Source organism: Solenopsis invicta, chromosome 8 (assembly GCF_016802725.1).
Source record: "Solenopsis invicta isolate M01_SB chromosome 8, UNIL_Sinv_3.0, whole genome shotgun sequence".
Lineage (NCBI taxonomy): Eukaryota > Metazoa > Arthropoda > Insecta > Hymenoptera > Formicidae > Solenopsis > Solenopsis invicta.
In genome coordinates this window covers 2956914-2984834 of record NC_052671.1, presented here as the reverse complement: position 1 = coordinate 2984834, position 27921 = coordinate 2956914, and the positions used below count along the sequence as shown (strand labels likewise).

Here is a 27921-nt window from a genome sequence, read left to right as displayed (position 1 = left end):
GAGAACATTATTCAATATTTGTAAGATTATTTTAATATTATGGCAATATCGTGTTAATGTCCGTTTTTAAATAACATTCGTGGTATGTTACTTCGATACCCGTAAAATATTATAAAAATGTACGAATATTACTGTGATTAAAAATTAATGCAAATTATTATGCATAAAATATTCATAAACTATAATTATTACATTTAAAAGTTATAATATTCTCGATAATTTAAAATATTGAAGTAAATAATATCATTTACTTCATATAATGTCATCAAACGTAAACATATAACCACTTTTTTATTAATATTTCAGGATTTAATGTTAAATAATATTGTAGCACTTATAGGATACAAATACAACGAAACTTCGAATGTTGACAAAATAATTTCGAAAAATTACGCAAAATGATTCTAATTATTTATTGATTATAATTCTATGAATAGTAATTCGATGCGAATGAGTATTTAGTAAACAATTTTAATTATGCTGTTACCTTGCAACATGGAACGATAAGCCGTATCAGTAATGGCAAACACATGTGGTGGCACTTCGTGTCTCTTGATGCCTTTGTACCTTTCCATGATCTTCTCTGTGTATATCGGCAGTCTTTTGTAAGGATTTACTACGACGCAAAAGAGGCCAGAGTACGTCTGTAAAGAGAAAGGGTTTCGATCATTACAATTTGATTAAGCTCCGTATTTATAAAATCTACAAATTGACACAGTTGGAGGAGCTAGCTTCTTAAGCATTTTCTTCGAGAAAGCAGAAGCCTTATCTCGTTCGCTAATCAGTGACTTCATCCATATCTTTATTCATATTTTCATACAAGAATGTTATCCGCATGTTTCATCAACTAATTATCGAACCGATCGCTTCATTCAGCTTTTCTGAAACTGAATAAAAGCGAAGGCATTTTCCCTCCGCGGACCTATTCGCGTGACCTAATTGTTTCGGTGCGAGCATTGTTTCCGCTGACGCTGATGAGCATTCCAGGAATTCTCGCGCGATAGTGCGAGAAGGAGCTAGAACGGCACGTAAAGCTCGATGGAATGTCCGATCGATGACGTCACGTTCACCATGCGATGCCGGTTCGCGAGCGCGAGGTAGAGAGCGAAGTAGCAGAAAGAGGCCGACGTATACTTCTGGTTCGCCGCTCTCCGGCGTCTTCTACCTCCGCGCTCTCTCCCTTTCTCGTTCAGCCGCGCGTTCTCTTGCACGTTGGCACGTTTTCTCCGCCGCGCCGACACACGCGCATATGCATGCGGACAGACCGACCGTTGCTGGTACGACCGGTGGTCCTGAAACTGAGAGCCTTGACTCTCGCTATCCTCGACGAAACGAATCGTTTCGACGGAGTCGAGCTCGAGAGCTGAAAGACTCCAGATCCAGACATAAAGCGTTAATAAAAATAACATATTCAGACGATTCCATCATATTTTTGTTGAGTGAGGCGAGGCGACGGAGATGCCTGCCATTGCACCGGCTGCATGCTGGACTTTTCAATCTCTCGGTTTTAAAATTAAAAAGTTACACGAAGAAACATAATCGTATACACATTCTGTTGCACGGAAAGAACAAAAGATTTTGTTGAAATATCTAAATATTTAGCTGGACGCAGATCTGAAAATATTTTATTGGATTACCAAAATAATCGTGATGTTCAAGCATGATGAGCAATAATGCTGCAAAAATTTCGACATTCTAGCAATTCAGCTTGAGAATCCAACATAATTAGTTTGATGGCCTAACAAAATTATGTTCAGATTTGTATATCCAACTACATTTTCAGATACCTAATCAGCCGTTCTGTCCGTGTACGTTTGTCAACGATATTCTTTCCGAGAAAAATTATATGTCTTGAACTTAAGAATTTAAAATACTGCTGATCGACAAATGTTACTTAAATTGGAATTATTGCTCTCATTGAGTAACATTCAATCCGATAAGCCCTATTTAATTTTCGCCGGACATTTGAAAAGAAAAGTATTATGACACCTTTATTTAATCTTCGATAAAATACAGATAACAACGTGTACTAGAGCTATCCAGGTAAACCTTTGATACGTTATTGAATAGTAATACAGACTTTTTTCAGATAATTTACTTATAAAACTTGTATTATCGTTTATAGATAATTTTCTTTCATAATTTTACGATAAGATAAAACTCTTATCCACCGGAAGCACATTGATTCGACTGTAAAATACACTTTAATTTAATTACTAACGATCAAAATCATCTACTTTAATTGCTTAATATCTAGCTTTACTATCGAGCTAAAGTAAAGTGAAATGACGTGTAAAATGCCTCGCTATTTGCATAGGCTTGGTAATTTACGACTCGGTTCGGCCGGATCGAAAGTGTTTGTCGTAACGTGAAGAGCGTTTCACAACTACAAGGATATCCGTTAACAAGCGAATAAATCATATATCTCGCGTATACAGCGGCAGACAGACCCCTATGACTAACTAACGAAGGGATGCTTAATCTCTCAGACGTGATATCGAAACGGAGCAAAGTTATTTAACCTTTTATCAGTGCGAGCAAGTGCACGCGAGTGGTATCATTCAGGGTTGTCTCGTAACTTGCAAAATAATGTCTACACCCCCCTCCCCCATTGTCTCGTACTGTCCCTCCTAATCCCGACGCGACGTTTACGTAAAATAATAATAATAATTTTATTGCTGTGCATAACAATAAATGAAAAAGACTAATATACTCTCTCTGTTAATTAAATTGTATACGACGTACGTTTCTCATCTCATTCTGCATGTAAGAAAATACACTGTGTTTTATAAACACGTTTCCCTGATAAAATAGGAAGGAAAATAGTAGAACGATCGCGATGTAGCTGAGCATCCTTCGCAGCGAGGCGGTTTTCTCAAAGTACATAAAGTGATCGATTTCGACCGCTTATACGCGTATTACATTGTACGCACATTTTATGCTGAAAGACAGTTCGCACAACCTACGCGTGGACGTGAATTATCGTTGTTTACGCATAAACGCCCAACATTGATATCGTTGCAACAGTCGCAAACGTTACGATACTCGTCGGCGGGAGGCAGCGCGGGCGTAGGTGTTAATAAACGTTCCTCTCGCTTCTATCTGCCTTCCATTAAACACTGGCGGGCGCTTAATTGCGCGAGTCCACTCGAATTATTCACGTCGTCATTAGGTCCGCCGGACAATCACTCGAAGAGATTGTTAGTCACTCTGCTTATTGAATCTCGATCCTCCGGGGGGGATCGGATGAATCGATCCGGGGGCCCAGGGCATTTTTTCGGCATTACCCATCGTCATCGTCGTCGCCGTCGTCGTCGTTTTCCTGCTCCTCGCACTCATCGCGTGTACATCCACTTTCAAAGGTCGCGACGAATCACCGCTGCGCCGGTTGCCTCCAGAACCATGCCTACAGCGTGATTCACACACATTCGCTTTCCCCGGTCCGCCGCACTCGTGCTCGCGGCTACCCGCGTCATACTTCGTGGAAGAAGCCACCCGGAACCGGTGCCGGGTTTATTTATTCTTCACGGCGCGATTTTCACGTTAATTTACCGCGCACTTTCGTAACTATTCCCATTATGGACTGGTAAACAGCAATCGTAGTTAACCGTGGTTTAACATATTTCCCTGTCTGATTCTGCCCGCGAGACGAGAGGGAGAATAAGCTGAGCTCGGGCAATTTTAAATAACGTTTGCGGCCATTCATCTTATGACGCAGCACATTGTTTCCTCATAGACTTATCGTATCGCGTGTCTCGGTGCTCCACGATCTTTTTTTTTTTACGATCCGATCGAGCAATGAATGAATCAAATGAAATGGAACGGTCTGTTTCTGCTTTGGATTTTCCAGCTTAACTTCATCTGATGATGTAAGAACTTTTTTTCTATCAATTTTAACGTACACTGGGAGAAATCGTTTGGTTGATCTAGCTCAACTAACGTTTGGTTGAATAGTGATCAAATGAATTTTGTAGACTATTGCTACCAAAAACTTGGTTACATTTAACAAAACTTTATGTAATTTGTCGTGTGAAAATAATTATTTGATTAAGGCTACAAATTATTTAGTCAAAACAACTACACATTTAGTAATGATAACTATAAAATTCATTCGATCACTATCCAATGAAACGTTAGTTGACTTTACCAAACATCTCTCTCAGCGTAATGTATGACGTTTTATTAAATTTAAATACTCTAGACATTTACTTAACTACTTTAAGTACTCCTAACATTCAAATCCTAATCGCGTATACACTGGAAGTATCTTTATCTCGTGCTTGTTGATAAAAAAACGTCGGACACTCGTAACGTCCAGATTTTTGGGTCTCTATATAGGTTAAAAATGAAGAAGAATCCAAGAGAAGTCGAGCCGATTGGGTAATCTCACTTCTTCATACGCATCATCATCGAAAAATAAATGCTTCGAGAATGATCTTGAGAAACGATCGCCACGTGTGTCCTCGAAATTCATGATTTTTCTCCTTGGCATCATTTAAACGAGGCGTCATGATGCTCGCGTTTACGGAACCGTCGCCGTTTAAGCGATTCATCTCGCTCGCGATAAAATTGCGCGGAACAGGAGCTTTTCAAATTCCGTCGCGAACCGTGGAATACGTGGAACGAAAACCCTTGTCCCTTTTTTCCAGGCAGGACTGCGCGTTCGAAGGTCCTCGAAAACCGGTCTCTCTCTCTCGGTGCTCTCTCGGGTGTCATCGACCCTGCCCAACATTCCTGTTTATACCTCACGCCGACGCGACGTGACGGGTGCCTTCTAAGCAAATCGGCAGCCGCGGCGCGATCGCGACGTGCGTTACATCTCACGGAGCCGACATCTTTCACCGCAAGGATCTAGCAATCTCCAAATGCACGCGGAGGTATGCTGTCAAAGGAGCTCGCGCCGAGTCCAGGCGCACGAATCCGAGATAAATCGACAGAGGGAAAAGCGCTGCCGCGTGCGCTGCGAGTTTCACGAAAAGTGCGAAACGCGCGGCGTTATTCTTCGCAAAATTTGGAAAGCAAAAGTTCTTCTTCAAATATTTACAAGTAGCGAGTAACAAGGGCAAGATGCAACGCCAGGTACTTGGAGAGGTTTAACCGTTCCGAATTTGTCGTGATTTTTCAACGTGAGACGAAAAATAAAGGTTATCTGTGATTACTCAGCATTAAATTTACATGTAATGATCTCACGTATATGGACTATCGAAGACGTGCGGTATCTTCGTGAATCACCTTCTACGCCGATCAAACGCAACGATGCGTCACTCGCGGTGCCTAGTTACACGCGGGCGCGGGCGCGAGCGCGCGTCTCGCCTCTCGTATTTTCTATTATGGGACATCGTTGGACTTTTTTTACGGCGCCCCAGGGGGTTTCGTCAGAATTTTCTTTCGTGGCGCCGGTGGTAACGAACACGAATGCAGGACGACGACCGTAAAAGGCGTCGGACCTGCCGCGACTCCGTTACCGGCGTCTTCTCGGATCTTTCGATCGTCTCGCGTGGCGGCCGCGTCTTTAAGGCACCGCGAGTAAGCGGGTTAAGGACGCCTCGTCCTTATAAGGACTCGTCTTTGCCTTTTTGCGCCATCCTGCGCAAAGCGGCGTCCGTCTCCTCTCGCTCGTCTCTCTTCTTCGCTTTTTTTTCTTTTTTTTTCCCTTTTTTTCGCCGGCGGCTGGCATCTGGTCGCCTCTCTCTGCATCCGCAAACGCGATCGCCCTCGATCGAGACAAGATCGAAAGTCTTGATCCCGGCGCGGTCCGCTCGTCCACTCGCTCGAGACGGCGCGAGAGGCATGCGCGTGATCAAGTGCAATTTGTAACGAACGGTAAAAGCGTGATTGGATGCGGTACGCTTTATTATTGCGGGTCAAAGTTGCGGCGCGCGAAACAAGATCGTAAACCCCCACGACAAAGTCGCGAACGCTCGGGGCTAATACTTGGCGAAATTAGCATGAATTCGCTATTAGCGTATGTACGACGTACCGCCTCATTCGTCGCGATTTTTTTCTCATCGTGACAGATACTTTTGAAGAATTCTAAATTGGCTGCTTTCTTGCTCTCCTCTGTTTGATTATAAATTAAGATTACAATCCATCCGCGAAGCAGAACTTTTCCGCGACGAGACTGCAAATGTCCGGACATTTGTGAAATTGGTACACAGTAAAAGAAAATTAATATCAAATCAAGAAATTTCGTTGTTTCATATATAAGTAAAAATATAAAATCTTCTTGGAAGAATTTATAATCTTAAACAAACATAATTTGCTTACAATTAGATGAAGAAAATTTTTCTCTTCGTGTAAGCAAATTATGTCTGTTTAAGATTTATAAATTTTTCCCAGAAGATTTTATATTCTTGCTTATATATGAAACAATGAATTGTTGATTTGATACTAAATTTTTTTTCTGTGTAGGGGAGAAGGTAGTATTATTGCTATCCCTCCGTTATGCAATGACGCTAATATGCCAATATACAGTACAGGCAATACACAATTATTTGCATTTTTACTTTTTAGCATTTCAAAATTTTTCCAAGGTACATTTAATCAACACATATTTCTTCACTGTTTTTAAACTTAAGCGTATCATCACGTGAACGTATGGTATACTCGCGAATGTTTTGATGTTTCGAAACGTAGGAAAATTCTACACGACGGAAAATTAAAAGTATATAATTTTGTAACAAAATACTGTGTTTTTAAACAAAACAAATATTTTAAATTTATTTCTCCCTGTTTTTTCTTCCATTCATAATGTAGTGTCGTCACATTTTTATAAATCGCGTCCCAAGTGATAAAAATTTCATAACTTTGAGTGTAGAATCTGTTGAACAACTTTATAACTTAACGAATATAATCGTTCAAGTTTCAATATAAAATATTAATTATTAAGTTATCGAATAAAATGTAAATGAATGCCATATGCCTTTTCCTCTATTATCAACACGCGTTGACGTCTACTAAACACAAGACATATTTTTCAATTTTCATAATTCTTGCCATTGAGACAGTTTTTATTAAAAGGACCTTGCATTTATTTATTTATTCTTCTTTTATTACCGTAAATCACGAACACAATTCGTGAAACGAGATCGTAAATTCTATGATAAAGAAGCGCACGTCTACAGTCACTACTTAAATTTAGCACGTCAGCGTGTACTACACGCGGCGGCGTGTCCCTCTGAATTCTTATCGTCGACAGATTTGTATCAGAGAAATTCAGGTCTCCGCTAAAAGTAGATAGCTGACCGAGAATCGCGAACCTAAATCGCGTATACCATATGAAAATGGAGCTGACTCCTCGCTTTGCGCAACTTAAAGAGCGTACCGCGTTTATAATCGGTCTTTAAAAGGACGAAAACCTGCGCTACCACACCTCGCGACTAACTCTCTACAAATGGTACCGTCACAAACGGGGTGCCGTAATGGTTCCAGATACGGGTAATGTAAGAATACGACTTTGCTAAAGCCGGCTCCAAGCAACGCATTCACGTGTTCAAGTATTCGACGCGTAGCGCCGCGCTCGCTCGTATGAGAAATGGGACTGTCACATACAATTTCGACATATTGTCGCACCGACGTACATTATCTCGTCGGCCCGGGGTGACAATTGCGTATCGCTTTAGCGAATATTTATCGAGCGAGTGCCTCCGGAGTGCCTCCGGAGTGCCGCCGCGTGTGCCGGTCTCCGAGACCGATGCCTTCGCGCAAATATTCGACACCTCCCGAATGCATTTGCGTGACGAATTTTACATTCGCCACCAAACGCGACGCGTTCACTCGGCAAATATTTATCGACGCGATACAGATATCGCGAACGAGACGACAGGGCACACGAACGGGGAAATATTGCAATTTCGTACGACGATATGGCATTGCTGCAACTTTGTGCGACGTTGCGAATAATAAAGCCCGTCGCGTAAGAGCGACACATTTTATTTTTGCCGAACGATGCAGAAGCGAGTGAATTGCGTGTCGTTACATTGACAATTGGCATTACGTCATGACGTATCGCGACGCGATATTTATCTTGGATCGGCAAATAATTGGCCGGTGAACGGTTTGCCGAGCGGTTGTTTGAAACCCGCTTAAAGCCGTGTCGTATTACGTATCGAAGATTACACAGCGATTGCGTATCGGAGATCGATACCCGGCCAATGTAGACGAGAACGAAGACGAAGCGAGCGGTGATTGAGACTGAAGATTTATACTTTTCTATATTTTTTTCTTTTTTTTTGTACTTTTAGACGCATTAATCTGATCTGTAATTGTTACACGATCGCATGAAAGTCTAATGTAATAAAATCTAAATGGAGAACTTATGTAGTTTCTCATGTTCTATCTGTTATACCTCTGTGATTCTATTTTTCTTTTAATAACGAGCCTGATACGATCTTTTCAAATAAATATTTATGATTTAATCGCATATGTATGGAAGAAAATTCTTAGAAATGATCCCGATGGATTATGCAAATTTTAATATGACTTCTCGAACGTATCTTCACCTACAAAATTTATTTCACACTGTAAATGTATATCGTAATTGGTAGCCGCAACATTATTACATAATAAATTAAGTTAATATTAAATGTAGGTGAACAAGAATCCTAAGAATGTAAAAGGAAAGGTTGAAAGATTATCGCATAGATTATGCACATGACATGCGTGTGACAACCGATTTTGCGAGAGCACGAGAAGCAACGATAAATATAAGGTGAGGTAAAGTAGTAAAGTAAATCATGCGGTCGGTAGTTGTCGAACCGTTACAGTCCAGATACGACCCATATACGGTATGCACGGACAAAATCAATCGGATTCGCACCATATACGGACAGGGATAACGATGTATGTACGCAAACGTTGCGCAAGGGCGACGTTCTTTACGGCGTTACCACTTGGCAACGGAATTACGAAAAACTGCTGATGAGAATGGGTTGCCTCTTGACCTTACAAAAAAAAAAAAAAAAAAACGCACGGTCGCGTCGGCCAATCACGGAGACACCGCGCCGTCAAATTGCGACACGAGTGCAGAATGCAGGCGACAGGTGAGAAACGCAGAAATGCAGCCCTATTAGCGTTATGACTTATTTATTAGCTCCCGAATGACGACACGCCGCGAGTAACGCGATATTTAAATTTAACACGTCTCTCTAAAATATAAAATATAATAAAAGATAATAAATATTTGCACATTTAAGTACAGATTACAAACGATGTTCTAGACCTCCCATTTATACTTTTATTTGTAGCGACAGATTTTTTTATCAAATTAAATTTGACAATTTTAAAACTTGTATAGTAACTAGTTGTAATAAATGAAATTTATTTATACACGAAGAAAGATGTCATTCTCTTGCTAAGAAAAGCGATTACTCAATTTTCAGTTTTCCTCCTTTAAGTGACGGTTATCTTTGTGGAGAATATTTTCTTGACAGTAATCGTAAAATACACTTATCACTTTGAACCAAGTAATATTTACTTAAAATAAACTTCTACGTACGCACAAAAAAATATTTGAGTTGAGTAAATATTGCTTATTTCATAAGTTCGTATCCGTTCATAAGTTATATATCCGCAAATCTATCTCAGGTTCATCGTTAGCGTTAAATTTATTCGAAATTTATTCCGAATCCTAGTAATTTATTACTTCAATCAGTAATATAAGTTAAAAAATTTAATTTGCTTATTATTATTTTGATCTTTTTTTAATACAATTTTATAATATTCTTCGAAAGAGTAAAAATTCTTTTTTTTTTCAGTATATAATAAATTTTTTAAAAATTTTATATTTTAAAACAATTATCATTCTTTGTTAAAGATAATTGTTACCTATGAGAAAAAATCAATTCAATAAATTATATTGCTTTTCTTAATAATACAGAATTGATATTTTTCTACGATACTTTCTATTACTTTCCTTAGCACTCGAATGAATATTTATCTTCGTGTGTAACCGGAAAGTCCCAACTTTGATCATTCCACAGTCTTCGGTCAACCTTTTCATTCATTATGAAGATAAAATCATTTAATATCCCGTAAGAGGACGTCACAGCAAGGTGGATTTCAACAATGCTGATAATAGGCATTAAACAACGCTTAATACTTCCGTTTACAAACTCATTTTTACGCACGCTCTTTTTACGCATGCTCTCGCGCCGACGAGACACGGTTGTATCTCGAAAGCGAATGTCGTAACGATCGCACGTCGATCATGCCGGTCGAGCGGTGGCGGCGGCGGCGGCCCTGAGACGGCCGAGGCGAGAATTCCGCGTGAATTCCGGAATGTTTCTGCTCGCGCGGTATCTCCGCGCGCGCGATGCAAGAGAAATTCCGCGTGCGGCTACTACACACGTAGCAGATCGCGAATACTAATGCGCATACTAATAGGGCTAATGCCGCGAGGCGGAGACCTCGCGTGGTCGTGCTACCTTCTCGTTGCACCGCTGCGAATTCTAGATTCCGAGAAGCCGGCTAAAGGCAAAAGAACGTCCACACCAGAACCTCCTTCTCGGTCTGTCGCCGGTAACGATCGCAAATAATGGGCAAAAATATTGTTGAACGAAGAAAAAGGCAGCTTCTCTTTTTACCGCATTATTAAAAAAAAAAAATAATAATAAAACTGATTACTTGATTAATCTGAAGTTGATGATGTTTCCGCGATGAAAATATCGAACAGCCTACAGTTTTTGCATAATTAACGATTTTACAGTGAGAAAGAAAATTATTAACTTGATTAAATTTCTTCAATTCAAGTTTTTTATATTCAAATTAAATATATAAATGCTTGAACTAAAGAAATTTCATTTAAATACACAAGTACTTGAATTGAAGAAATTTAATCAAGTTGAATAATTTAGTCAAATCAATAATCAATTTTGTTAACATTTTTTAGAAAAGAGAATATTTTAAGAAAAATTCTCTAGCGAATTAAATTTCAGGAGAGAAAGTGGAAGACAAAATCATATTTCATTGGACTTCAAGTAGACATTGCTTTAATGGAATTTTGATTTATGATTCGATTACAAAGATATAAAACGTTGAAAGTGGGAAGGAAGGTTGGTAAATCAATAATGATCTTCTTCTTCGAGATTGCAATGATTAGCACATTTTGCGGGAGAAATAAGAGTCGAAGAAAATAACGCAAAGCAAAGTGTATCTATACGATGTAATCTTTCAACGTGACTCAACAGATCGCGAAGGTGCGTATAATCGTCCATTACCCAGACGAGAGTAAAATAATTACTATTTTCATAAAACTAGAATTTGAAAAAAAAAAAAAAAATGCGAAAACGTTAAACTTTGCGTGCTGCCGCGATTTCCCCCCACGCAGAAATAAAATTAATGTTCGATCTTTACCGAACGATTCGCGCGACTCGTCGGTGGACAAGAAATTCGCAAGATTTGCAATGGTAAGCCACATTTCGCCAAGGTGACTCTGTCAAACCGCTAAGATGGCCGTCTCAAGATCGACCTCCCGACGAATATCCCAACCTTCCTCCGCCTTTACTCCGGTGCTCTCCCTTTCCTCGTTGGCTCTATGTCACTTTACCTCTCTCGCGCTATCGCTTTCTTACCTTCTCTTCGAAGACCGTTATCGGACTCTGTCTACCTTCGGAGTCGCGTTTACCGAATCAGTCACGCGTGAGTCACGAGCATCGACTCTCATTCTGCGAGTCTAGGTGAAGAAAAAAAGCAACGAGAAAGAGAAGACGATTAATATTCTCGTTCGGCCTCGAGTCGCGTCGCATTATTTGTGTCAAAAACGCATCTACCTCGCAAAATGGGTAACGTAGAAAAATAATTTGTTAGCATGTACGGAAAGAACGATTTTGTTGAAATTCAGATATAAAAATAATTACGTTGGATCATTAAAATAATTATTACGTTGCACTGAAAAACGGATTTGGTAACTAATACCAAATTTGGTAAAGTTATTGGCAATGTAATTATTTTAATGATCCAACGTAATTATTCTCGTTTTTTCAGTACAGCAGCTTTTATGCTGCTGTGGCAAAATTTATTAGTTCACGAAAAGAACAATTTTGCTGAAATACAGGACTGAAAATAATTACTTGTTAAATTATGAAAAAATTTATATTTATACGTTTAAGATTGCCGAAATGTCATAACTTTTTACAGTAGTGCCATCATGTTTAAACATCTTACATAATAATTTTGATAGTCCAACATAAAATTATTTTCTGATCTGTATCTAGTTAAATTTTTAGATACTACTTACAGTAAAATTGTTCTTTCCGTGTTACTGTTAAAAATATTTTATTACAATAAAAAAATTATTTTTCTCCGTGCAAAAATCTTTATAGAAAATTTGTCAGCAAAAATAGAAAACTTCGTTTCTGAATATGATACCATCGCAATAAAGATCTAGACAAATTTTCCATTTAAAATAATTCTGCCTCAAATTCGGACATGTAACAAAAAAAAAGTGAAAAACTTTTTAGATCAAACAATTGTAAAATTGTATTCTGCAACGTTGAAAGAGTGTCAGAATTTTTTCAGATTTTTTAAAGTCCAAAAACCCTTTCAAAAATATCAGACACCAGCGACTCGGGTGAACTAAGAAAATAGCAAAAAAAATCCTCCGTTGGAGGATTAAATAAAAAAATGTTAATCGTATCTTCAGGTTGCTATTAATTCTCTTCGAAACAAACGACGTGTCCCGACCATTCGTTGCTCCGAATTTTGCACGGTCTGGTTCATCGAGATAGGGAGCGACGGGATAACAAATTTCAATCGTACGAGTTTACCGAGCAAACAGCTTTAGATCGCGATTTTATTCTTTGCACCGTGCAGTGTTCCCAGACGCGATAACGGCCGTAACATCGACGAACGACACCGAATGTCGGCGATACCGGTTGAAATTCTGAGCATCTCTTGTCCAAACAACATACGCTCGCGTGAATCGACGAGGGAGTTATGACGAAGCCCGTATGGAATTTCTGACGCAAATTTCAGCCAAATCCCCAACACATCCGCTCGGTTATGGCACGACAAATTCATTAAGAGCTTAGAGCGAGATGATGCACGACAACCTAAACACGCGCTTCTTACGAGGGCGATAAAAACTTTGCCTTTGCGATCGCGATTTAAACTCGGACTAAATGACGTCATTTTTCGACGCAAAATCGCCCATACGCAGGACGTTTCGGTAAATCATGTATTTCCTTTGAACTGAAGATATTAAACGGGCTGATTATAGTTATTTTCCGGTAGTTTTATAGCGTGCGTAATGTTTCAGTAATAAACGCGTTGATTGCAATCAAGCTTTTCGTTTTAAGAGAGAGAGAGAGAGAAAGAGAGAGAGAGCACACGAAGGCATTCGTCTGTCATCTGGCTAGCAAAGGTACCCCCCTTTTAATGCGGCGTATAAAGTTACAAGTTACATCGTTCAACGCGTGTGAGAACAGCTGCACGATTCGCTATCTTATCGAATGCGACTATCGTCGAATACTTTCTTGGCAGCGAAGAGGAAACACGAAAATTGCGATACGGTAGTACAAGGAAGAGACATGGGGCGGAAAGGCATTTGCTTCCTCATTGAAACAACAATAAATATTTGTTCAATATTTGTTCGGCGTATATAGCTATTCTTTACGTTCTGAGAAAAATCTTATCAATATAATATTGTACAATAAGTCTAACAAATGCTATCTGAAGGAAGTACAAGCAAAAAAATTCTACAGTGATTGATTCAATTAATTCGATTACATCGCAAATATTTTCCAATGATTTCGATTTTACGCAGCTTAAAAAAAATACATAAATATTTTTTCCACGTGTGTAAATTAACTAAAATCATTTACTTATAAACCAATAAAGATTTGATTTAATTATTCGTGCTCAAATACAATTGTAATTTGTCTAAAAGTAAATTTAAATTCTATTCATTTTTAAAACAAGTAGTTTTATAAATATCTCTTACATGTTCGATTATACGTTGCGATATATCGATGATTCATTACGAACCAATGCAATCCGTGGCACTTCCTATACATCCCACAAAAATTTTATATTATATAATAACGGTTCGTAGTATTTATTCCTGAACAAAATTTAGAATAGTGACGCACCGCTTCATTCCTTTAAGATCTGACATCTCAAACAGTCTTCTGTCAATGTTTGAGATATTAGTGGCAATATTTGAGATTCGAAGGAATGGAGTTTCCAAGCGGCGTGGCGAAAAGACCAACACCTGCTTCCAAGTACGGGATCAAAGTCGAGAAGCGTGATCAGCGAGCGCGTTCAAAGTGTAGTCAAAATTGGCGTGAGTCACACGCTCGGGCGAGAGCGTGTCGCAGCAAGGTGGGGCGAAACCCGCTCTTATCACAGCCAGCGATAAGCGGAAACGTCAAGGAAATGCCGGTGCCGGTGCACGTACACTACATACTCTCCCAGTGTGTAGGCGAGACACGTCAACTCGTGGAATCGACGACTACCATCGGCACCGCCCATGTCTCTCTCTTTTTTCATCGCAGTCCCCGGGTCCCCCCCCCTCCATCTCCCTTGAATACCTGACCGTACGAATTTCGTCCTTGACCACACACAGGACGAAAGGTTTCCTTTTAGAAACTTCACGCACCGGGAATATCATCGCGCTCGCCATCTCGTGCGTTTATTTTATACGAGGAAAGGCGGGAGCGCTCGGCTTCGATTTCAAAAAGATCTGAAATCCATCCGAAACTCATAGGTAGTATTCGATAATTGCGTACGTGAGAGTATCTAACGATGGAAACCCGTGTGGGCGCTTTTGCTCGATATTAATTAACTCTCGGACCCGGTGCTCGAGACCCGCGGCGGCGCAGGTATGTGAGACGAGCGTTTTTACTTCCCACACACCGCAATTATCTCTTGCAAAACAACTTTCTTCACGGTATTTTTACACCATGATAGTTCGTTACCTTATCTTAAATTTTGCATCACAACCGCGTACTTTTATGCACGTTTTTCCTACATGAAATCCGATATACCGTCGTGATGGTGAAATATATACGCTTTTAAAGACGTGTTTGCAATAACATTAATTATGTCAATAATATATTTTAAAAATGTATGTACAGGCTGTCTCATTTTAATCTACCATCTTACAAAATTTTATTTGTTCCAATTTTAGCAAAAAATTCTAAACAAAAAATCGAAGTTGAGTAGTGACTAGTTGAAAATGTAAAAGTTAAATAATAACGTTAATGATTTTTAATTTAACTCGGTTAATTTTGGATGTCTTAATTTTTAACTTTAATTAGTTCTTCTTTTAAACGCAAACCCTTGAATTTATCAACTCTTTTCCCAAGTTAAAAATTTATCATTTATGTAAAGAGAGGGAAAAAATTATAAAAGAAAAAAATACATTCTTACATAAAAAAAAAACAATATTTTTGGTTATTTCATATAATTTACAAATAGAATATTAACCCATAAATATTGACCCATATTATAATTGTTTTGAGCAACGTAACTTTAAAAAGTTGCAAATTTTTAAAGACAGTTTTTTGTTCATATAACTTTCTACGTGACTAAATTATTTTTATAGCCATTTTTAGCCACCAACTTTAACTTAATTTAATTTAAAAAAATATATTAATTTGCTCAACCCTGCAAAAGATGTATGATCTGGCTGGAAGGCAGAGTTGATAAAAGTAACATGTTTTTAAAACACTATTTTTTGTTTAATACATGTTTAAAATGATTTTCATCAACCCTGCTGAAAGGAAACAAATCATAGCAAAATCGATTTCTTTAATTGATTTCATTACTATTTGTTTCCCTTTTGTCTGAAATATTTTTCTCAAAAATTGAAAACAAATAAATTTTTGGAGAGTGATAGATAGATTAAAATGAGACACCTTGTATAAAGCGAAAGACATTCGGCAACACTAGTTTAGTAATTAAATTTGCTGTTAGACAAAAAGTGCAAATGGATACTTAAATCAACGCCACGCGACCGCTCGCCTTTTCCCGATCGAATTCATTCGCGTCGCACGCATTTTTCTCTCCTTCTCTCTCTTCTTTCTCCTCCTCTCTTACCGTCTCCGTCTTACCTACGGTCCGCCGACATTTCCGATATATCTCGCGCGCGGATTAATTCCAGACGAGGACGAGCAAGAGCCGTAGTGAACCGAGGAGCTATCTTTAGTCCCGCCTTACGAGCGAAAGAGAGTCGTCTCTCGCTCTCGCGTTGGTCGGAACAAGACAGTGACCGATTTCTCGGCGAGCGCTATTTTTCAAAACGTGCCCGACGGCCAGACCGACCGAATCAATAATCGACAGCAAATGCAATACGCGAGAATATAAACGACGCCGGATTTTCCTTTCAATAAATTCTCCGCGGCCACTATCAATCCTTGTTTCAACATCGTGCGCGATTGCGACGACGAGTGCACATATTTTTCCGATCGGATAAACGGCGGAAGGATAAATGATCCCAGAAAATTTCAAACACGGTGCGGTCTGAAACGCGCATACATTATACGGTAGAGAGACTCGTGGCCGCTATTAATCGATTATTGCTTAATAAGAACGCAAAACTAACGATTTCCTTCGAATCGTATACGCCGAGGAAAAAAGTTGTTAACTTGATTAAAATTTTTTTCAGTTCAGGTATTTAGTTTCAGGTATTTTCAGGTTTAAATTACGTAAATGCTTAAACTGAAATTCAAGTACTTAAGTTAAATATACTTGAACGGAAGAAATTTAATCAAGTTAATAACTTTTTCTTCTTAAAGTAATTATTGTAATTGAGAAAAAAAGTTGTTAACCTGATTAAATTTCTCATCTTGACTAAATTTTAAAAAATATAGTCAATTTAGCGACTTTTCTTGTTAAAATAATTACATAAAATATTGTTAATCTTCGTCTGTTGTCGTTTACCATTTAACACAGTTATTAATATGATTACATCATATCAATATAAATAAGAATGATATTGTCTATCTCTACTCCAAATATTCAAAATATCTTATCTTGATATATTGAGATTACGAGGATCAATATCGTCCGCGATCGCAAAAGAAACATACGGCTGGTTATTATTAATTTAATTCAGTAACTCGATATTAGAACCAATATCCCTCTCGAATATAAAGAAACGAATGTTTCCAGCATGGAAATTTCCTCTCTTCCACTCCCGAGCAACGATATAGCGCTCCACTTGCGAGCTATTGATTTACTTATCCCGTTCATCATCACCCGGTTAACGCGAAAAAGCGAAGGACCGAGTATAACTCGAAATTTACAAACGTGTTTTTCCACGCGACAAGGTCTGATTTAGTAGCCAGCGAGAAATACCGTCATCTTTCGTGCCGCGCACCGCCGTAAATATTTTGAACCTGTCTCGCTCGAATAGCTATAATCGAAAATTCCACGCAGTTTCGCGGGTCGATTAATTTTCACGGGGACGCGCACGGCCACCGAATTAATAATGTCAGCGCGAATTCGAAGCGAAGCTCGAGAAGAGACACAGTGAGTCACCGCACACCGATACGACGAACATATTAATTCTGCAACGTCTCGAAGAGAAGGAATTTCTGACGTTCGGCGAAAAATTGCTGAAAAAATGTCGGAGTCAGTCACGCTTAATGGATCGGTGCTAAACACACTTTAACTTCTCTTTTTTTCGTACCGCGATCTTAATAAAAATAGCCGTTGTTCTTGACTCTTTCCCAAATTTTCTGATGTATCTGCATTTTATCCGATATCGCAATTGGAGAAACAATAGGAAAATTTTTATGGACTAGAAAAATTGTGCTCTCCATTATAATCCTTGGAGAGGAGCAAAGATAAAATATTTAGAAATTATTTTATAGACGATTTTACAAATCTAGAAAGATCGGTTGACTCCAGCCTCACAATTAAATTTAAATCTAGATATTTTTCTCGAAATTTTGGTTCTGTATAGCCAGCAGGCAACTTTCTCCCTAGGAAATGTGAAGATTTTTAGGCTCATCATCTCTCCGATTAGCTTAATCGGCCAATTAAGTTTAAAAATAGCAAAACTTAAAATTAATCGTATTATTTTGTTTTTCTAATCCACTTCTTACAAATTATAATATAATTGATTTATATAAAATATAATACTTTAATTTAATAATTAAGTTTTAATTAAAATAATTAAAAAACAAGGGTTACCTGAGAATTAATCCTTCCTTATTTTACCAAAGATCCAAACAACGCTTATTAAAAATATAGCCTGGTTACTCGAGTCATAGTCATAAAGTTTTTGGTAAAAAATTAAATCACATAAAAAATGTAGCTTAGTTGTAAACCCGTGTCTTATCTTTTCCTTATAGAATAAGGAATAATTAAAATAATTGAAAAATTAGATTAGGGATGATCAGTTAAAAATTTGCGGTTAACCATTGTTGGATTTAATCGAAGATGATGAGACTAGATCTTTACCATTAAAGTTGGAGATTTTTCACGTTTTTGCCCAAGGAAGTTACGTGATTGGCAAAGAGAATATTTTAAATTGAGGTTAGAGTTAACTGACGGAGGGACCGGCCATAAGGATCGTGTGGAAGGGCCGGCAAGCATCTGGCATTTGCACCTGCAGCGCACGCCGGCTTTTCACGAGACCGAACATCCAATTCTTAAGGCTGTATCGGCTGTACAATCTCAGCAAAGAGTAACCAGCGTTGCGTAAATTAATATATATATTTTTTAACTAAATGAAATTGAAATTAAAGTTGATGGCTCCTCATAAAATTAATTTTCCTTATGTTAAAAGTTAGATAAAAAACTAACTTAATTAAAATTTACATTGAGACTAAATTAAGTTAAAATAAAAGTTAATTTTAGAAAGCATTATTCATATTAAATTAGAAATTCGTTTAGAAATTTATTAAATTAGAAATTTTTAAAGTTAGATTACTCAAAACATTACAGTATGGATCAAACAAGTTTTTAACATTTTATTTGCAACTTTATATAAAATAACAAGAAAATATTTTTTGTGCAGAATATATTCTTTCTTTTACCTTTTTTTACATAATAAATTTTTAACTTTAAAAAAAAATTAATAAATTAAAATTTGTGCTTCAAAAATAACTAAAGTTAAAAATTAAGTCATTTCAAAATTAATAAGTTGAATTAAAAGTTATTAACTCTTTAATTTAATTTAATTTAATTTTTAACTTTTCAATTAGTTACTACTCAACTCTGAAAGTGACCTAATAAGAACACAACAAATTTTTAAAATCTTAGCAGGTATTTGGATCCCACAAGACTCACTGTCATTAACTTTAATTGCGTAAAATTAAATTAATGGAATGTTTCTGATAACCGTTAATAAAATTTTACGTGCTGTTTGTGCATACTCTCAGTTTCACGGTTAAAAATATCGGACGTAACTGTACAATTAGACAGTTAATTAGACCTGTGACGTTTCAATGCTCACTGCATATATCGTCGCATATTTCAGTGCTTACTCCTGAAACCACACAGCTTGGTTTTTAATTAATGATTGTAATAACTTTTACGATCGAGTTTGATACGCAGCAATATCTCGCGAATTTCCATAAAAACAGAGAAAAAATTATTATATTAGTTAAAAATATTATAAAGAAATAACATTTCTTCGTATTAATAAATTATATCTGTTTAAGAAAGATAAATTAAATAATTCTTTCAAGATTTTATATTCTTCCTTATATATGAAACAATGAATTGTTGGTTTCATACTAATTTTTTTCAGTTTAAATATTTATGTATTTAAGTTAAATATATAAAAATGCTTAAACTAAAGTTCAAATATTATATATATTCAAGTCAAATATATAAATACATGAACTGAAAAAATTTCATCGAGTTGAAAAATTTAGTCGAGTTAACAATTTTTTCTCGGCGTATAAATATATTTAAATCAATCATTAAAAACTCTTGTAACTTTTGTAAAGTTGTTTTCTCTGTTGAACGCAGCCATTAATTTATCAATACAGTCTACACTAGTTTACAGTTAATATAACTTTAAACGCAAACGAACAAAAGGGCGAAAGTGGCGCGCCGAAAATCATCGTAGTAAAATATAAAAAAAAAAAACAAAACAAAAAAACACCGAGCTGTTCATTCTACAAACGTTCAGAATGGCAACAAAATTTCACCTTCCCACGCCTCTCGCGTCGTCCTCCTCGAAAGGAGGGACGAGACGAATTTATTCTCTCATATTTTTCGGCGTTATTTCCGACGATCTACGACGAGTCCCGAGTAGCCTCAAATTTCACGCTTTGTCACATTTTCCCAAGAGAGTTCCGAGAGAGCCTCTCGACGAACTCGGACTTCTTGGAACGCGAGAGAGCCGAAGGAGGCGGCGGCGGCGGCGGCGGCGAATCAATCCTCCGCGGCCGGGAGCGAGAAGGAAAATTGGGTTAGCGGCGAGCGTAAGGTCGTCGGGGGGCTCTCCGGCGAGAAAAGCGAGATTTAAATACCACTCGAAACGAGCGAAGGGAAGAAGGTAACCGTTCGCGGGAAGCGAGGCAGGCGCAAGGCGCAACGCCAGCGCCAGCCAGAGAGAGAGAGAGAGAGAGAGAGAGAGAGAGAGAGAGAGAGAGAGAGAGAGAGAGAGAAAGAGAGAGAGAGAGAGAGAGAGAAAGTAAAAAGATGAGCCGGACGGCTCGCACTCACGTAAATCAGTCCGGAGTAGTATCGGTCCTTGAGGTTATGCAGAACGGAGGCCTCGTTGAGACAGGTAAGCTCCGCCATGTCCTCGACCTTGTCGAACTTGGGCGGATTCATCTTCTGTATGTCGTCCTTCGCGACGAGCACACGCTTGCCGGTCTCCGCGATCTCCACCTCGACCTCGTCGCCGCGCTCGCCCTTGATGCCGGCGGCGACGAAGCCCTGCGTCTCGTGCGGCACCCATACCAGCTTCTTTTGAGTCCATTCCGCCTGGGTCGCCGGGTCGTTGAAGCTGTTCCTGTCGACCGACAAGATACGCAGCTCCGGATCGGACCGGTCTACCCTCGAGTCCACGTCCGCCATCTTTGTTTAGCGATCGCGCGCAACACGACGCGGCAAAGCTGCTTCTGCTGCTGCTGCTGTCGTTGCTGCTGCTGCTGCTGCTGCGGGCCTGCCCCTGTGCGTCCCGACCGTGCGTACTTTCTCTCGTCCCTTGCGCGGGCGCGCGCGCGCGACTCACACTCCACACACCGTTAATCCGTTACCTCGTTTCCAAACGCGCGGGTAACGTCCACGACTACCCGCGTATTGTACTCGCGTACGCGACACGGTCGACTCGGAGTCGAGCCTGTCCGAGTCTAGCGACGGCGACGGCGACGGCGACCGGGCGACGACGACGACGACGACCACGACGGCGGCGACGTGCGACGACGGCTGCCGCTACTAGCTGTCGCCACGATGTGCGATCAACGGCGAGTGCGCGACGGCGGCACCAACACCACGCCGCCACCGCTGCTGCTGCTGCTGCTGCTACACCACCTCCACTGCTGTCACTAGCACCACCACCACCACCACCACTACCACCACTACTTACTACCACTGCCGCAACGACGAACGGACTCGCCCTCCGCGCTTTCGAAAACGTTGTCGCACGCCGGCAACGGCAGACCGCACATGTAACGGAATTACGCGGGCGTGAGCTTCGCGGTCTTTCCCTCTCGCGTGAGAGTCGCTCTCTTTTTTTCTCCTGCTTGCTCTCTCTCTCTCTCTCTCTCTCTCGTTCGCTCGCTTGTTCCCTCTCGACTGCTCCACGCCTCGACCGCGCCGATCGCAACTGCCGCACCGATGTTGTCGAGCGTGACCGCCCGCGGCATCGCGCCACATTCGGATCTCGACCCCCACCGCTTTCTCTTCCGTCGCCGTTGAGACCAATCCGCGTCGTTCCTCGACGCTCTCGAGCGACTTCACTAGATACTAGGGACATAAGAAGGGATGCGTGCCAAGTTTCGACTTATCGAGTTCGAGTAAATCGATTGTTCTCGATGCTTTACCTTCCGAGACATCGAGTTTTTTAATCGATGAACCAAATTAAAAGGAAAAATTACTAACAGTAACTACATTTGATATTCAAATTTTTCTTTCCATGTATTTTAAACAAAGGATAAATCTGTATATGTTCATATTAACTAAATATCGTAGATATTATTAAATTATTATCTATGATATTTATCTAACAACATGCAACATATACGATTATAATCTTACATCTTCTTATATTGTTATATTTAATCTTTTTACGTTTATGGAAAAGTTAATAAATTTACTTAAATTTCTAAAACATAAATCTAAAAAAATATAAATAGATTGTGTAACTGATTTATGCAATTAAATTGATCTATATAAAAACAGGACGTTTTAATGTCAACAGTTATATTATACAAGAGTATATTATGTAATATTGTTTCATGATTTATGTTATCTTCAGTATTTTTGTATCTGTGCAATCACATGTCAATGTGAAAACAAAGAGATAACTTATCGGTGCAATTACGTCAAATAATCAACATCAGTGTCAAGTGATACCGAATTACACTTTACCTATAATTTCACGTATCTGAATACAAATATAAAACAAGTTTTGCATAAATTTAAAAACATCCATAGAATTTTCTAATGCCCGTATTAGACTAGAGATTGAAATTGGATTGGAATTTAATCAATCGGAAGAAAGAAAACAAATCACAATTAAGTACGTTTATTGAAGCTTGCTTTAATTGATCAAATTCCAATCCAATCTTAATCTATAGTCTGATACAGGTATAATGACATAGATGATCTATCTATGTTGATATTCTACGGATATCCAAATGTAATTTAATATAATGAACGTAAAATATTTGTTAACAAATTAACTCTATGAGTTCCAAATCAATATTGAAAATATTTTAAAATAAAAACTGGACCTCAACACAGTCTCAATTTCGATCTCAATCCTTTGTCTCTTCTCATATGTCACTTTAATTGATTTAATAGATGTAACTGCGCACTTTTATCCGTGCTGACTCTCATTAAATATTTTTTGTACGATAAAAATACTTAAAATTCTCTTTTTTGATAAAATTTAATATGAATAGTAATACAAATACATTTAAATACAATTAATGATAGGAAAGTAGGCTAAATAAGAGTTAGCGGGTAAAAGTGCGCAGTTACAAGTATCGATATTAAATCATTTATTCAATTCAGAATTACAAAACGAACGTTTCGACTCTCTTTGGAGTTATTTTCAGCGCAACAAAAAATAGTAAAAGTAATAGAAATAGAAGTCATTACTTGATGAGAACAGGTACGTGGATTCCACGTTCTATCCACGTGTATTATGTAAAATTCGTGGATAAGACTTCATTGGTCCCGAGCCAGCAAACGGATTCCAGCAAAAGCATTCCAGTAAACGGATTTAAAGAGATTAAAAATTTATTTGTATTCCATTTTATTTTATTTGAATTTGGATTGAAAGAACAGCAATTACGTTATTTAAATTCTATGTCATTGATTAAAATGCATTGCGTAACCCGCAAAAACTTTTTTTGATTTGAATAAAGAATATGAATCATTTCATTTCAATCCTGTTTCAAATGTATCAATGTAAACTACACATAATTATATAAACTACACATAATGATACTCAATTATGCATAATTTTTAAAGGACTATGTTGTCCGTTTTTTTCCATCACCCTCCTCTATTTAGTTTTCACTATGTCATCGTGCTGTATAAGAAACTGTACTAGCCGCACATTCTACATCAAAATCAAAAATGTAAAATTTTTCCGATTTTCGAAAGAAACCATTATTCGACAGCAATGGCTGACGCATGTCAAAAAACAAACAAAGATATAAAAATTGATACGGGTAAGTTATTTAATATAATTAATACATTTATTAGTTTGCGTACATATAGATCCAAGGGAGTCCGCAACAATAATCTCAACAATTTCAATAAAATTTTATGGGTGTGTAGTATTAACTTACACCTTGACTGTAGTAAAGCCGTTCGTTGCGAAAATTAGGTATTCTCGAAAAAATAACGATTAAATATTTCTAGCATCTGTAGTACCGCTACAGAAAAATGACTGTCGAGTTGGCAACGTAACGTGGAGCGTTAGGACGTTGACTAGTATGCTTGGAGTCCCAGATTCGATCCCCGCGGATGAGATTTTTTTCATTTAAATCTTATATTTTTAAATTGTTATATATAATTTTTGAACCGTTATTCATTATTTAATATAAAATGTTATTTTAAAAAAAATTAAGGAATTTAAAAATGCTTTTCTATTATTAAATAAACTAAAATATATATAAACATATAAATATATAAATATAAATATATGTATGTATGTGTGTGTATATATATGTGTATATATATATATATATATATATACACAATGAGGTGCGTTAATGAGATCCTTTTTCGGTGTAGCTAGTGCAAAAATCACAACAATCTTAGCCAATCAGACGAACTCATTAAGCCAATAACAACACATAATTGGTTAAATTGATGAAATTCCTACATCAAGAAAGGATCTCATTAATGCACCTTATTGTATAATATGTATAAATATTTTAATATAATTTATTTACTCATTAATCTTTATAATAATTTAAGGTAACGGTCCTAATTATGGATCGTGTCCTAATTATATATATTATATATATATATATATATATATATATATATATATATATATATATATATACCCAAAATTGGGACTAACCCATTATAGGGACATGAAATAATCTGTCGACTCATAATTAGGACCAAGACATCAACATCTTTTAATATTTTTTCAAAATTTAGAATCGGTATATAAAATACCTAATAATTTTTCTTTGATATTACAATATTTGCTGTTTACATTGACATTAAACATTTTTTAAAATGATTAATTGTTAAATTTATACAAATTAATAAAAATAATTCTAACCTTAAATGATCCATAATTGAGATAGTCATTTTATATTAAAAAAAAAGTGAAAAACTTGAAAAAATAACAGAAAATTTATCCACATATAAATATATATAAATAAATAAAATAAATGTTTACATATAATTATATATAATTATATATATATTATTAATTTTTGACATATTTTTAATATAAAATTATATGTAATTATATATGAAAAAATTTTGTCCCAGAACTTATAATGTACAATATGTATTTATTACTTTATTATCAATTTGAAGGCGAATGTTGTGCATTTTTTTTACATCATAATTTTACTGGGAATTTTTTAACTCTAGGCCTCTGATATAAATAGATAAGCGCGGAGTGAGTATATAAGCGAGCTTATAAACGCTTGTTATCGTAGAACTGTAATTCATTCGAATACACGTCAGTCAACCAGCAGGATGTCCTACGGAGGAATAAACGAGAACATTCACGAATACGCAAGGGAGAAAAATGTAAGTAAAAGAATTTACATTTTTATTCTCTTTTGTTTTCTGTTTCTGAACTCCTTGAATTAATGTACACTTAAAGTGAAATAGGTATATGTTTGAACGTTAGCGAAAGCAAGAATGAACGTTCCAATACAGTCTAGTGCAAGAATAGAAAACAAGCCTTCTGTCTAATCGAGTCTCATTGATCGTAGTAAAATTAAACTGTAATGCGGGTTTATTCGATTTGTGATTATTTATTTTTATTATCAAATTATGTATAATCTTGATAATGTGTTCACGAGTGCGTGCATTAATTTTGCCATTTTTGTCGCATGCACACGGGAAAGTTATTGTACGATGCGCGCTTAAAAAGAAATTTGCATCCTTCTCTCGAGACATTTCTGAAGACAGAAAGACAGAGACAGTCGAATTCTACTAAAATTCGCGACATAGCTCAGGATTGCTCCAAATGAGTTAAGTGTATCATTACTAGGCTATTATCGTCGATCTACGAAGCGATACACTTACGAAACCAACCGCAGAGATGAGAAAAGCTATGTACGAGGCAGAAGTAGGAGATGATGTCTATGACGAAGATCCTACGGTAAAAGGTAGTAAAAAAAATTTGATTTTAAATTTTGAATCGAAAACATAAATATCCAACAATCCTGGTGGAAAAAAATCCTACAAAATAGTATATCAAAATATTACAATTGAGACACATACTCTTGTTAATTTTAGTAATTAAATACATATATCTAAAAAAATATTTCTACGAAAAAAATTTTTGTTATGATGTTGGCCTTCTTTCGATTTTAATTGCATAAATTTTCTTTAAAAAAATTATTACTCTGTTAAATCGTGACTTGCCGAATAGTTCTTGTATTTAGAATATGAAATCTTAATAATGATTGGTTGTTTTTATGTAATTCTTTAGAACTACAAAAAAGGGCTGCGGAATTGCTTGGAAAAGAAGATGCGCTTTTTGTTAGCTCTGGTACGATGGGAAACTTGATCGCCGGTAAGGTTTTCTCGTCTAGAGACATTTTTGTACCCCTTTTCTTTTCAAATTAATATTAAAAACAAAATTTATTTTTATTTATTTTAACTATGGAATTAGGAATTATTAATTTCTAATTCCATATTTAAAAACGAAGTTTATTATATAATTTAAAAACTAACGTCTATTTTTCATTGAAATTATAAACGAAGCCTAGAACGTTAAACAAGATTATTTTTTCAATTTTTCTCAAATGCGTTTTTAAAAATTTTAGACTAGTTATCTCTTTTCTTCTTCCAGTTATAAATCATTGCGATGTACGTGGCAGCGAAGTCTACTGCGGAAATGAATCGCATGTGTTTCTTCACGAACAAGGTGGTTCGGCGCAGATAGCCGGCGCGACTCTCTGTCTCCTGCCTAACAACGCTGACGGTACGTTCGATCTGAAAAGTCTCGTTAGCGCCATTCGCACGGACCGAATACACGAACCGATTTCGAAGCTGATCATAGTGGAGAATACGATAAATGGAAAGGTCGTACCTCAGTCATGGATCAAGGAATTGATGATGATAGCGAAAAAGCATAATCTTAAGATGCATTTGGATGGGGCACGACTGTGGAATGCCTCGGTCGCGTCCAAGATCTCGGCGAAGGAACTAGTCGCTCCGTTCGACTCGGTTACTTTTTGCTTGAGCAAAGGATTGGGTGCTCCCGTGGGGTCCGTGCTTTGTGGAAGCAAGAGTTTCATCGCTGATGCGAGGAGAAGACGCAAGGTTTTGGGTGGCGCCATGCGACAGGTCGGTGTGATCGCCGCGGCCGGACTCGTCGCCTTGGAACAGACAGTGCCACGGCTAGTACACGATCACAAAAAAGCGTTAATTATTGCGGAGGCGATCAATCAGTTGAATTCCAAAATATTCAGCGTAGACCTAAAAACCGTTCACACCAACATGATATTCGTGAACGTGAATATCAACAGCGGCGCTTCTGCACAGATTCTTATGAAGAGGCTTCATCAAGTGAATGATTCCAACGAAGATGACAAGATCATAATCAGATGTCTAGCTCTCACGGAAAGAATGCTCAGAATGGTTCTTTATTATGATATCGATGATTCGATGGTGATTGCTGCTATTCGTAAGCTAAGATACGTCATTAAGCAACTAGATATTTCTTTTAAAACTAATAATTAAGATATCATTAAGAGATATTATTAATAAAGTATTAAATATTATCTTAATATACATATTAAGATACCTATATTTAAATAATAAAATATTCATTTGGCTAAGTTTCTGATATTGATATATAGCATATATATTTCTTCCAAAATCTGATAAAAATGCAAAATACACAATCGAATCCACTTTAAAAAATAGGATTTAGATTTTGTCTTTGCTTTATTGTTATGCATGAAAATAAAGTTATGAAATAGTTTGAATAATAATATTCAATAAATATCAAATAATTATCTTGAAACATGTTTCTCATTAAAATATCATAAATACTTATTAACCTTAATATTTGAATGTCTATTACTTACACCAAGTATCCAAATAATAAAATTTCACAAGATC

At 37.3% G+C, this 27921-nt stretch overlaps 2 protein-coding genes across 9 annotated transcripts in view; one reads left to right on the top strand and one right to left on the bottom strand.

Moving 5' to 3' along the window:
* Positions 1-21746, bottom strand: part of LOC105199654 (myosin heavy chain, non-muscle) — a 37261-nt gene extending 15515 nt beyond the window's left edge. For 3 of the 6 annotated variants that reach the window (XM_026134574.2, XM_011166844.3, XM_039452784.1), the window contains exons 1-2: positions 20629-21744; positions 488-644 (exon numbers count right to left, since the gene is read on the bottom strand). In XM_026134574.2, the coding sequence (XP_025990359.1) occupies positions 488-644; positions 20629-20985 (514 nt within the window). In that variant the 5' untranslated portion in view covers positions 20986-21744. Of the gene's footprint in view, positions 1-487; positions 645-20628 lie in introns of those variants that run through there. The other 3 variants (XR_005575408.1, XM_039452785.1, XM_026134578.2) reach the window with 2 other exon arrangements.
* LOC105199653 (L-allo-threonine aldolase) lies at positions 11647-27865 on the top strand. Of its 3 annotated transcripts, none has more exons than XM_039452789.1 (5): positions 11647-11780; positions 25275-25368; positions 25838-25955; positions 26282-26365; positions 26645-27865. In XM_039452789.1, the coding sequence occupies exons 2-5, from the start codon at positions 25315-25317 to the stop codon at positions 27535-27537; spliced, it is 1149 nt and encodes a 382-aa protein (XP_039308723.1). In that variant the 5' UTR covers positions 11647-11780; positions 25275-25314; the 3' UTR covers positions 27538-27865. The 3 variants fall into 3 exon arrangements, with proteins under 3 accessions (XP_039308723.1, XP_039308721.1, XP_039308722.1); XM_039452787.1 differs by having other exon boundaries at positions 25207-25368; XM_039452788.1 differs by lacking the exon at positions 11647-11780 and adding an exon at positions 24747-24764 and having other exon boundaries at positions 25207-25368.
* Positions 27866-27921: the final 56 nt, after the last annotated feature.